Below are 13,008 nucleotides of genomic sequence, written 5' to 3'. Positions count from 1 at the left end.
TAGTGTAATGTATCCTCTGCACAGTGTGCACCTAAAGCTACCTGAAGACAATTGCTGGTGTTCTTCTGATCCTATTAATACCACAGGCAGGCAGCTGCAGCATTTACAGTTAGTGTAATGTGTCCTCTGCACAGTGTGCACCTAAAGCTACCTAAAGACAATTGCTGGTGTTCTTCTGATCCTATTAATACCACAGGCAGGCAGCTGCAGTATAACTACAGTTAGTGTAGTGAAGACAATTGCCGGTGTTCTCATACTAATAATACTACAGGCAGGCAGTTGATTCTGCTAGCTGCAGTATAATCAGTATATATATACATCCCAGCTTTGTGCAGCTACATCTAACTGCAGGCCATTAGTATGTCTGGAAGGCCAACAAGGAGAGGCAGACAGTCACAAGCCAATAAAAGAGGGCAAGCAGGCTCTGTGTCTAGAGGCAGCAGTGCTGGTCGTGGACACGGTGCATCCTCATCAGCACGTGGCTGTAGGACACGCTTGTCCTTTTTTTTCGGCAGCTGGCCGTGTTGAGCCGCAACATGCCGAAGACTTGGTAGAGTGGATGACCAAGCTGTCCTCATCCTCCTCATCCTCTCTCACCCAGGCTCAGGGTACTTTGTCTGGCAAAGCAGCTGCCAACGCCTCTACCCTCGGCTCAATGGCATCAGTCACTCCTTCCCTAGCCCCACCATGTCCTCCTGAGGAGTCCTGCGAACTGTTTGACCACGGTGTTGGGTACATGCTCCAGGAGGATGCCCAGCGTTTTGAAGGCTCCGATAATGGTACCCAGCTAGAGGGAGGCAATAACGTGAGCCCAGAGAGAGGGGGTGCCCAAGAAGGACAGCAATCTCGCAGTCATGTTCCCCCAGCTGCAGCATACTGCCAGGTTTGCTCCAGTGATAAGGAGGGAGGGGATGATGAGGAAGTCATTGACTCCACGTGGGTGACTGATAGGAGAGAAGAGGAGGAGGAGGCACATCTCCAACGAGGCAGGATGCCCTCCAGGGGCCAGCTTAAGGGCAGCCAACCGACTGCATCACACCGCAGAGCTCCGCATGTGCAGGGCGCTGCTGTCTCTGCGCGTTATTCCAAAAGTTCTTTGGTGTGGGCCTTTTTTGGGACGAGTGCATCAGATCGCACCGCTGCTATTTGCAACATATGTCTCAAGCGTATCTCGTGTGGTCAAAACATCACCCGCATGGGCACCACATGCTTGACCAGACATATGTCGACCTGCCATGCAGTTTGTTGGCAAGCGTACCTAAAAGACCCACACCAAAGAACAAAGCTGACCTCTCCTTGCTCCTCATCAGCTGGGATCTCCAACCCCACTATACCTTCAGTCCTCTCTGAAACCTGCACTGAGAGTAATGAAGGTGTAGAATTAGGTGTGTCACAGCCAATGTACTTGCGGTACACCGACGTCAGATTGTACCAGGCAAATTTCCCTGCCTCGACTGCTGCACTGCCGAAAGAAGTTCGCTCCCAGCCATCCACATGCCCAGCGGTTGAATGCTAGCTTGCCTAAATTGCTAGCATTTCAACTGCTGCCTTTTCAGTTTGTAGACTCTGCCCCCTTCCGTAAGTTTGTGGAATGTGCGGTTCCTCAGTGGCAGGTTCCCAAACGCCACTTTTCTCACAGAAGGCGATTCTGGCTCTCTACCGGCATGTGGAAGGCAATGTCTTGGCCTCGCTGGACAGGGCGATCAGCGGTAAGGTGCATATTACTGCTGACTCATGGTCCAGCAGGCATGGACAGGGATGTTACCTATCTTTCACGGCTCATTGGGTGACTCTGCTGGCAGCTGGGAAGGATGCAGGGCAAGGTGCAGTAGTGATGGAGGTCGATCGACTGACCTTGATAAAAATGAATCAGTCTTGGATCACCACCAGCTACCAAGCACCTGATGCTGATGTAACCGAATAATTTTTTGTGAAATGTCAGATCCCTTCAAGACTGCCTATGCTGATGCTGAGTGACTATCCTATTATGCTGAGTGATTATCCTCTTCCTCCTCAATAATCATGCTGATAGCTTGTAAGAACATTTTTGGTTCTGGGCGCCGTCACCAGTGGCTAAGGCCCAATTTTTCAGCCCCTGTTTAACAGGGGCGTGTAATTACAATTTTTGATGCAATACTTTGCAGCAGGGCTCATTCCTGTGCTCCAACTAGAGTATCTGTGAGGGGTTTCAGTGTTGTGGCACCAATGCCTAAGGCCCATTTTTTCTGCCCCTGTTCAACAGGGACTTGTAATTACAATTCTTGATCTAATATTTCACAGCAGGGCCCATTCCTGCACCCACCAAGAGTAACTGTGAGGGCTTACAGTGTTGTGGCAACACCACCACCACCAAAGGCCCAATTTTTGTGCCCCTGTACAACAGGTGCATGTAATTACAATTCTTGATATACTATTTCACAGCAGGGCCCGTTCCAGCGCCCACCAAGAGTAACTGTGAGGGCTTACAGTGTTGTGGCTACACCAACACCTAAAGCCCAAATTTCTGCAGAGTATATAGGGCAGGCCTCTACTTTCAAACATCCAACTTACAAATGACTCCTACTTGCAAACGGAAGGAGACAACAGGAAGTGAGATGAAATCTACCCCTAGGAAGGGAAATTCTCTCCTGTAAGAGTTAATATGGGAAAAACGTGTCTCCTCTCCACTGATGCTTTATCACCAACCCTTGTTTCACTAAAAACCCCAAATTTTCAAAAAACATTTGTCATTGGGACAGAAAGTGTGGTGAAATCTTTTGAAGAGGTGCACAGACAGCAAAACAAATGTTACAGGGGTGATAACCCTTCCCTATGTTTTCCAAAAAGATTAAAAATAGATTTTTTTGGCTGGAGCTACACTTTAAAAATGTACCAGTTCAAAATTACAAACAGATTCTACAACAAACCTACAGTCCCTGTCTTGTTTGCACCGCCTGTATACTGCTGTTCAGAGTATATAGGGCCTGGGGGCCCCATGCCTTTCCTTTTTTTAATTTGGGTGCGGGGTTCCCCTCAATATCCATACAAGACCCAAAGGGGCTGGTAATGGGCTGGGGGGGGGGGGTACCCATGCCATTTTTCTCAATGATTTTCATCCATATTGCCGGGACCAGATATTACATTAAAGCCGCAGGCAGTAAATGACTTTTTTCCTTTAGAAATGTCATTTTGTGCAGGGACAGTTCTAAACATGGGAAACATGTGCCACTTCACAGGCATACTATAGACACCCCCCAGGTACAATATTTAAAGGAATATTTCACTTTTTTTTCCACTTTAAGCATCATTAAAATCACTGCTCCCGAAAAAACAGCCGTTTTAAAAACTTTTTTTCCCCCTGGGGCAGGACCCGGGTCCCCAAACCCTTTTTAGGACAATAACTTGCATATTAGCCTTTAAAATTAGAATTTTGATTTCGAACGTTCGAGTTCCATAGACTTTAACGGGGTTCTAAAGTTCGCGCAAACTTTCGGTCCGTTCGCAGGTTCTGGTGCGAACCGAACCGGGGGGTGTTCGGCTCATCCCTAGTAAGAACTATCTTCAGTGTAAATAAGAATAGGGAGTCCTGGAAGTGATGCTTTTTCCTTTCACAGAGCCCCTCAACATCAAGCAGTCTGTCAGGGATTCTGAAAGCATTCCTGACATGGACTGTTAATTTAAGCACAAGAGACTCCATCTTGTTCGCAATGTTGAAATGTGTTCTGTAACCTTCACTTAACACACAGACACAACTTCTGCTAGAAGCTCTCTCTATCTTTACTCCTCCTCCCCTCTCAAGGTTTTTCTTTTGCAATTGTTATATTATTTCTATCATAGCTTTTAATAACATATTTCTATTTGTTAGTTTTTAATAACATCTCACCCCTTTCTTATATATGTATAAAATAAAATGTAATAATACATTTTGTTAGCACGGACATTTTAAACACAGTGATTGCGTCCTGTGAATCTGAAATTTTTATTTAACCATTTCTACAACAATTCATAATTTACAGAATTTTTTCACACCTGTCTAAAACTTTTGCACAGTAGTGTACAAACTAACACTCATAAAGGGATAGCGCACCACCTGAAGAACGGCCGAGGCGAAAGCCGGCCAAGGTTAACTATTAGGCACCAGGTACTTTCAGCCACCTTCAGGGGGTATACCCTATACATTAGAAATACATAATCACACCCGCTGTGGAAGTTGTGTGCACACATGGACCCTGTTACTCTTCTGAGTTAGTTGATGTCATTAGGCCCCTTTCACACAGGCTTTCTGATAAGGTCTGCCTGTCAGTTTTTCAGGTGGACCTGATCGGACACTCCATTCACTCCTATGGGGCAGCTGATGTCAGCGGTGACACCCGCTGCTATCTGATCCAATCCTGTCCGTGAAATCCAGACAGATGTAGACCCTATTTTCCATCCATCCGATGGATCAGATCGAATGAAAACATACAGGCAGTTAATTTTCATCCGATCTCCTCATAAAGGAAAGCGGGACTCTGACAGGTCTGTGTCTGCACAGTGAGCAGAGACAGACCTGTCATCCACCTGCTCAGCGGGGATCAGTGGAGCAATGCCCCGCTGAGCGGTTCGCCCATGTGAAAAGACCCTTACAGAGACTCTAGTTGCACCTGTTATATTTAACTTTGCTATAGTCTTTTGAGTACCAGTAAGTGGGTCATTGAGCCTGGGTTCACACTGTAGCAATGTGGGAACAAGCGCGATTCCAGCGCCGGTTCCCGCATATCATATCTCCCGCGGGCAGTTCACACTGCCCTCTGTGAACTGCTGCGGGTGTCAATACATTCGCAGTGCGAACTGTGGATTCGGACAGGAATCGGATCACATGGGTGAGAACACCCATGCAATCTGATTCCAGTGTGGGAAAAAAAGTCCCTGCACCTTTTTTTTTGTGCGAATCCAATGCGAGTTCAGTCATACAAACTGTATGGCTGAACTCGCATTGCACAGACATCGCATGTGATCGGCACCGCAGTGCGGGTGCGAATCACATGCAATATCTATGTTTGCTACAGTGTGAACCCGGGCTGTCCATTTATCTATTATAGTGCCTTTATGTCTGTATAATGGTCTGTTCATTGATTTGTGTCTTGTTGAATTTCATTTTGCCATAATACATTTAATTAATTTACCACCAAGTTGCTTGTGGTCTATTCCTGTATATTATAAAGTTGTAGCTGACTAACCTTTGAGCTACACTGGTATAAACTGCTTTTAGTTTATGACCAAATGTGTCGGGGATTGAGCGGTAAAGAGAGACGTGGCAGAACAAAGGACCCACAATCAACAGCGGGTCCTGCAGGGGTAAGTGATACACTAGCAATTGCAATGCAGTACATAGGCTAGTATCACGTGTAACATGTAGTAGCACTGAAATACCCAAATTTGGAGCATTGCACTACTACATTTTATACTCCATTGTTGTCTGGCAATTAATAGCAAGAGAAAATTCCAGCAGCAAGCGAAAGTGACATATTACAGATCTCTTCCAGGTTCATTCTAAATGGATGTTTACTGGTCTCTCTGCCCTCCACTAAGTGACACCCGCCATGCCTGTCCTGAGCCTGCAGGTGGGACAGTGAAGCCCAGGAAGCATGGCGACTGAGTTGCGCCGGGGTAGGGCACATTCTGTGGGTCACAGAAAGCGATCCAGTGGCTGTACAGCTGCTGGATAACTTTCAGTAGAAAGCTAACAAGTGGCTTGTGAAGTGTACACCCCCAAGTGGCTGCAGCAGCCTGGAGTGTGTATAATCTCCACCCCACTGCCACTGCTGGTGGCAGTAAAAGGGTTAAATATGTTAAGGGTGTAAATTGGGTTCAGGAGGGTGGTATTTTCAATATGAAACTAGAATCAGGAAACCAGTAAAAACACTAGAAGGATGAAAACTAATCTTAGAAAATATTATTTTACCAAGAGAGACTTCTAGCAGTGAGTCAATCAAAAGTAAGTGAATTTTAGCACACTTGGGACAAACATATATCTATACTATATAGACTCGTGGTTTCCAAACTACGGCCTGGGGCCCTTTGATTGCCTTTATCTGACCCTTGGGCCACTATTCCTCTTATTGATACAAGACACTATTCTTCCAACGAACACCAATGATTGGGCACAATTTCTCCTACTGACTCCAATAATGGGACATTATTCCTTCTGATGATACCAATGATGGGGCACTATTCCTCCTCCCAATACCAAATGTGGTGTGGTTTACACCCACTGATGCCAGGAAAATTTCCACTGCCGCTGGCCAGTCTGGCCCTCCTAAAGTCTGAAGGACAATAAACTGGCCCTTTTTTAACCACTTAAGGACCGTGTCACGACGATGTACGTCGGCAGAATTGCACGGACAGGCATATTAACGTACCTGTATGTTGCTCTTTAAGATGTGGCATTGTGGGCGCGTGCCCGCCGCGATTGTCTCACGGAGAGGAAGAATGGGGAAATGCTGATGTAAACAAGCATTTTCCCATTCTTTCTAGTGACGGGAGCGGTGATCAGTGTCGTGACACACGTAGCCCATCCCCCCTACAGTTAGAACACATCCCTAGGACACACATAACCCCTCCAGCGCCCCCTCCTGGTTAACCCCTTCACTGCCAGTCACATTTACACAGTAATCAATGCATTTTTAATCGCACTGATCGCTGTAAAAATGTGAATGGTCCCAAAATAGCGCCAAAAGTGTCCGATCTGTCCACCATAATGTCGCAGTCACAATAAAAATCGCTGATCGCCGCCATTACTAGTAAAAAAAAATTATTAATCACTTGGTGGTGGATATCGTTGTTATGGCAGCAGCTAGCTGCCATAACCCTGGTATCCCCGTTTTCATGCGGCGGTTGACTTTTAGATAAAAGTTGTCTCTGCGGTGGATTCGCCGCGAGATCACTTTTATCGGTGGCGGGAGAGGGCCCCCTCTTCCCGCCGCGATCCGGTGCCCTCTGCAGCTTGCCGGAGCCGTCGGTAGCGGTGGAGGCGATCGCGTCTGTCTCCTTGCTGTACCTGGAGACGAGTGAGGCTAAGATGGCACCCACTCGTCTCCATGACATTGCAGGGCGGAAGCCACGTCAAAACGTCACTTCCGCCCATACGTCTTAAAGGCACATTTTTTTCAATGTAATTTTTTTAGATGACTTTTTTTTATTGCATTTTAGTGTAAATATGAGATCTGAGGTCTTTTTGACCCCAGATCTCTTATTTAAGAGGTCCTGTCATGCTTTTTTCTATTACAAGGGATGTTTACATTCCTTGTAATAGGAATAAAAGTGACACATTTTTTTTTTCAAACAGTGTAAAAATAAATAAAATCATGTAAAATAAATAATAAAAATAAATTTTTTTTTTTTTAAAACCCCCCCCCGTCCCGACGAGCGAACGCATACGTGAGTAGCGCCCGCATATGAAAACGGTGGTCAAACCACACACGTGAGGTATTGCCACAATCGTTAGAGCGAGAACAATAATTCTAGCCCTAGACCTCCTCTGTAACGCAAAACATTTAACCTGTAGAATTTTTTAAATGTTGCCTATGGAGATTTTTGAGGGTAAAAGTTTGACGTCATTCCACGAGCGGGCACAATTTTGAAGCGTGACATGTTGGGTATCAATTTACTCGCCATAACGTTATATTTCACAATATAAAAAAAATTGGGCTAACTTAACTTTAGTGTGAAAAAAAGTATTGCAATGACCGCCATCTTATTCTCTAGGGCAGGGATATGCAATTAGCGGACCACCAGCTGTTGCAAAACTACAAGTCCCATCACGCCTCTGCCTCTGGGTGTCAGGCTTGTGTCTGTCTGTATGCCTCATGGGACTTGTAGTTCTGCAACAGCTGGAGGTCCACTAATTGCATATCCCTGCTCTAGGGTGTCAGAAAAAAAATATAATGTTTGGGGGTTCTAAGTAATTTTCTAGCAAAAAAAACTGTTTTAAACATGTAAACACCTAAATTCCAAAACAAGGCTGGTCCTTAAGTGGTTAATAAAAATGCCATAACACTATCCCCTATTTTGTACACGCTATAACTTTTGCGCAAACCAATCAAACGCTTATTGCGATTTTTTTTACCAAAAATATGTAGAATACGTATCGGCCAAAATTCAGGAAAAAAAAGTGTTTTTTTATATATTTTTTGTGGATATTTATTATAACAAAAAGTAAAAAATATTGCTTTTTTTTCAAAATTGTTGCTCATTTTTTGTTTCTAACGCAAAAAAATAAAAACCGCAGAGGTGATCAAATACCACCAAAAGAAAGCTCTATTTGTGGGGAAAAAAGAGACGTCAATTTTGTTTGGGAGCCACATCGCACGACCGCACAATTGTCAGTTAAATCGACGCAGTGCCGAATCGCAAAACGTGCTCTGGTCTTTGGTCAGCCAAATGGTCCGGGGCTGAAGTGGTTAACCACTTGCCGACCGCCCCATAGGACATTTAGGCTCGGTTCACATAGGGGCGACTTGTCAGGCGACCTAGTCGCCTGACAAGTCGCCTCCCGTTCTGTGCTACGGAACCGTTCTAATAGGAGCGACGCAAGTCGCTCCGAATTAGAAAAAGGTTCCTGTACTACTTTGGGGGCGACTTGGGGCGACTTGCATAGACTTCTATACAGAAGTCGTTTTGCAAGTCGCCTCAGAAGTCGTTTGCAGGTCGCCTCGCTGAGGCGACCTGCAAGTCGTGCCGCCCCTGTGTGAACCGGCACTTACTGCTACAAGGCAGCTGCGCTGCACAGGATTACATACATATAATATGTATATACAGTCGTATGCAAAAGTTTAGGAACCCCTGACAATTTCCATGATTGTTATTTATAAATATTTGGTTGTTTGGATCAGCAATTTCATTTTGATCTATCAAATAACTGAAGGACACAGTAATAATTCAGTAGTGAAATGAGGTTTATTGGATTAACAGAAAATGCGCAATATGCATCAAAATGAAATTAGACAGGTGCATAAATTTGGGCACCCCGACAGAAAAATCACATCAATATTTAGTAGAGCCTCCTTTAGCAGAAATAACAGCCTCTAGACACTTCCTATAGCCTGTAAAGAGTGTCTAGATTCTGGATGAATGTATTTTTGACCATTCCTCCTTACAAAACATCTCCAGTTCAGTTAGGTTTGATGGTTGCCGAGCATGGACAGAACGCTTCAAATCACCCCACAGATCTTCAATGATATTCAGGTCTGGGGACTGGGATGGCCATTCCAGAACATTGTACTTGTTCCTCTGCATAAATGCCTGAGTAGATTTTGAGCAGTGTTTTGGGTCATTGTCTTGTTGAAATATCCAGCCCCGGCGTAATTTCAGCTTTGTGACTGATTCCTCAACATTATTCTCAAGAATCTGCTGATATTGAGTGGAATCCATGCGACCCTCAACTTTTACCAGATTCCCAGTACCGGCACCGGCCACACAGCCCCACAGCATGATGGAACCTCCACCAATTTTACTGTGGGTAGCAAGTGTTTTTCTTGGAATGCTGTGTTCTTTTGCCACCATGCATAACGCTCCTTGTTATGACCAAATAACTCAATCTTTGTTTCATCAGGCCACAGCACCGTATTCCAAAATGAAGCTGGCTTGTCTAAATGTGCGTTTGCATACCTCAATCGACTCAGTTTGTGGCGTGTGTGCAGAAAAGGCTTCTTTCGCATCACTCTCCCATACAGCTTCTCCCTGTGCAAAGTGCGCTGAATTGAAGAAGGATGCCCAGTGCCACTGTCTGCAGCAGGTTGATGTTGTAGGTCTTTGGAGGTGCTCCGTGGGCTGTTTTTGACCGTTCTCACCATCCTTCGCCTTTGCCTCTCCAATTTTTTATGTGGCCTGCCTTAACACGAAACTGTGTCTGTGGTCTTCCATTTCCTCACAGTGGACACTGACAACTTATATCTCTGCGATAACTTTTTGTAGCCTTCCCGTAAACCATAATGTAGAACAATCTTTGTTTTCAGGTCATTTGAGAGTTGTTTTGAGGCCCCCATGTTGCCACTCTTCAGAGGAGAGTCAAAGAGAACAACAACTTGCAATTGGCCACCTTAAATACCTTTTCTCATGATTGGATGCACCTGTCTATGAAGTTCAAGGCTTAATGAGCTCACCAAACCAATTGTGTGTTCCAATTAATCAGTGCTAAGTAGTTACAGGTATTCAAATCAACAAAATGACAAGGGTGCCCAAATTTATGCACCTGTCTAATTTCGTTTTGATGCATATTGCGCGTTTTCTGTTAATCCAATAAACCTCATTTCACTACTGAAATATTACTGTGTCCTTCAGTTATTTGATAGATCAAAATGAAATTGCTGATCCAAACACCCAAATATTTATAAATGAAAATCATGGAAATTGTCAGGGGTTCCTAAACTTTTGCATACAACTGTATATGCACATGGAGTGGAGAAAGCTGCGCTAAAAATAAAGTCCAAAACAGTTGACATCAAGACAAATGAGTGTTCTTTAAAGATACGAAGGGTCATGTTAACACGTTAATATGACCCTTCGTATCTTTAAAGAACACTCATTTGTCTTGATGTCAACTGTTTTGGACTTTATTTTTAGCGCAGCTTTCTCCACTCCATAGACTTTTTGTGTTATCGCACTGTATGCTGCTGCTGTTTGCTAATATTTGTCAGCGAGGTTTTTTGCATTTTTCTGTATATGCACATGATCCTGCATTTGCGGGTATCGGGCGCAAGGGCACGCCGCTGGCAGCAGGAGCTGATCAGCGGTCCATCGGCACCCACTGATCATTTCATACACAGACAGAATGGGAGTCTGCCTATGTAAACAAGACAGATTGCCAATCTGTCAGTACAGAAGGCATGGATCCCCTGTTTCTGTAAAGCAGGAACACCGATCCATATCTTTCACTAGTAAAAGCACCCCCCCCCACTATACTGAATCACCAGCTAGGCACACATTTAACCCTTTGATCCCCCCTGATGTTAACCTCTTCCTTGCCAGTGTCATTAGTACAGTGGCAGTGCATATTTTTAGAACTGCAATAATGTCACTGGTCCCCAAATAGTGTCAAAAGTGTAAGATAGGTGCTTGATTTGTCCCTGCAATATCGCAGTCCCACTATAAGTTGCTGATCGCCGCCATTACTAGTAGAGAAAAAAAAAATACCATAAATATATTCCATAGTTTGTAGATGCTATAACTTTTGCGCAAACCAATCAATATACGCTTATTGGGATTTTTTTTTACAAAAAATATGTAGCAGAATACATATTGGCCTAAATTGATGAAAACATTTGTTTTTTTTTAAATTTTTTTTATTGAATGTGTTTTAGAGCAGAAAGTAAGAGAAATACTGTTTTTTTTTTTTCAAAATTGTGGGTAGTTTATGTTTATAGCGCAAAAAATAAAAACCGCAGAGGTGATCAAAAAGAAAGCTCTAGTCATGGGAAAAGACATACATTTTTGAGTACAGTGTCACATGACTTCGTAATTGTCAGTTGAAGTAATGCAATGCCATATCGCAAAAAATGGCATGGTCAGGAAGGGGGGTAAATCTTCTGGAGGTGAAATGGATAATTAAGTTTGGAAACCCCTGCTAAAAACAATTTAAAAAGGGGCAGATCTGATGCACCACTTGTATTTTCTTCTTCTATGTTTCCCACGTGCAGTTGCAAGCGCACTGAATTTCTGGAAGGATCAACAAGTATTTTTCTATTCTTGCAGAAAATGCATTGTCTAAAAAATGAATGCAGCCACCATCTCTGAGGGCAGGTAAACTGCTATGTATTATCTTTTTTTTGTTCAGTTTAGATATCTGTGGGGTAACAATAATCTCTAATAATTTACAAACCACCAGTTAATTACTACAGTATTAAAACTTTAGAAATCCATTCAAAATATACTTACATCCATCAAGAAGAGACAGAAGAAATATGACTGATACTTGCATAGTCAGGAAGTGCTTCATTCTCATAGTTGTTTAAAACTAAGCTTTACTCTGGACCGAGGTGCAGATCTTATTGCGAAGTGGAGTTATCACCTCTAACACTTAAAAATATATGTGCTATCTGTAAAGTAAAATGAGAACCCCAATAAACCACTTCCTTAATTTTATGATTATAGAACTGTGCCATGCTCACACAGAACAAAACAATGGCTTCACTTACTATGCCATTCCCATCCACCAGCTGCATATTCTCACCTTCCCTTTGCTCTCCAGTTTATCATTTTGTGCATAACGGGCAAGGGTAGTACCTGGTACTTCTGGGTACAAGGCAGCATGTGATTCTTTCCTTGTCCTCTCACAATGCTGCCCTGGGTGTCTGAACTGCCAACCGTCAGGCCTGAGGGTTGTCCCATGGGCATACCCAGTGCCATCTTAATAGCATCATGGGCCCCTGGGCGAAGTAATGCTATGGGGCCCCTACAAGCTTGCCCCAATTTACGCACCTACTCTAATGAATGAAAGTACAATATTTCTACTTTACAGCGTGTCACTTGCCACCCATCGCCTGATTCAGCATGTCACTTGCCACCGGTAACTTGTCACTAAGGCTATGCTGGCAGTTGTAGCCCCCTGTCACTCAGGCCATGCTGGCAGTTGTAGTCCCCTGTCACTCAGGCCATGCTGGCAGTTGTAGTCCCCTGTCACTCAGGCCATGCTGGTAGTTGTAGTAACCTGTCACTCAGGCCATGCTGGCAGTTGTAGTCCCCTGTCACCCAGGCCATGCTGGCAGTTGTAGTCCCCTGTTAGTCAGGCCATGATGGCAGTTGTAGTCTCCTATCACTCAGGCCATGCTGGCAGTTGTAGTCCCCTGTCACCCAGGCCATGCTGGCAGTTGTAGTCCCCTGTTAGTCAGGCCATGATGGCAGTTGTAGTCTCCTATCACTCAGGCCATGCTGGCAGTTGTAGTCCCCTGTCACTCAGGCCATGCTGGCAGTTGTAGTCCCCTGTCACCCAGGCCATGCTGGCAGTTGTAGTCCCCTGTTAGTCAGGCCATGATGGCAGTTGAAGTGTCCTAT

The 13,008-nt window shown here is 44.4% G+C and overlaps 1 protein-coding gene across 1 annotated transcript in view; it reads right to left on the bottom strand.

Annotated features, from left to right (window-relative positions):
- Positions 1-12,000, bottom strand: part of LOC141133347 (granzyme A-like) — a 212,875-nt gene extending 200,875 nt beyond the window's left edge. The window contains exon 1 of the mRNA XM_073622682.1: positions 11,893-12,000. Coding sequence (XP_073478783.1) covers positions 11,893-11,959 — 67 coding nt within the window. The 5' untranslated portion in view covers positions 11,960-12,000. The remainder of the gene's footprint in view (positions 1-11,892) is intronic.
- Between the last annotated feature and the right edge of the window lie 1,008 nt (positions 12,001-13,008).

Source organism: Aquarana catesbeiana, linkage group LG01, assembly GCF_042186555.1.
Source record: "Aquarana catesbeiana isolate 2022-GZ linkage group LG01, ASM4218655v1, whole genome shotgun sequence".
Classification (NCBI taxonomy): Eukaryota; Metazoa; Chordata; class Amphibia; order Anura; family Ranidae; genus Aquarana; species Aquarana catesbeiana.
The sequence above is the reverse complement of the archived record's forward strand: the minus strand, read 5'-3'. Positions and strand labels throughout refer to the sequence as shown.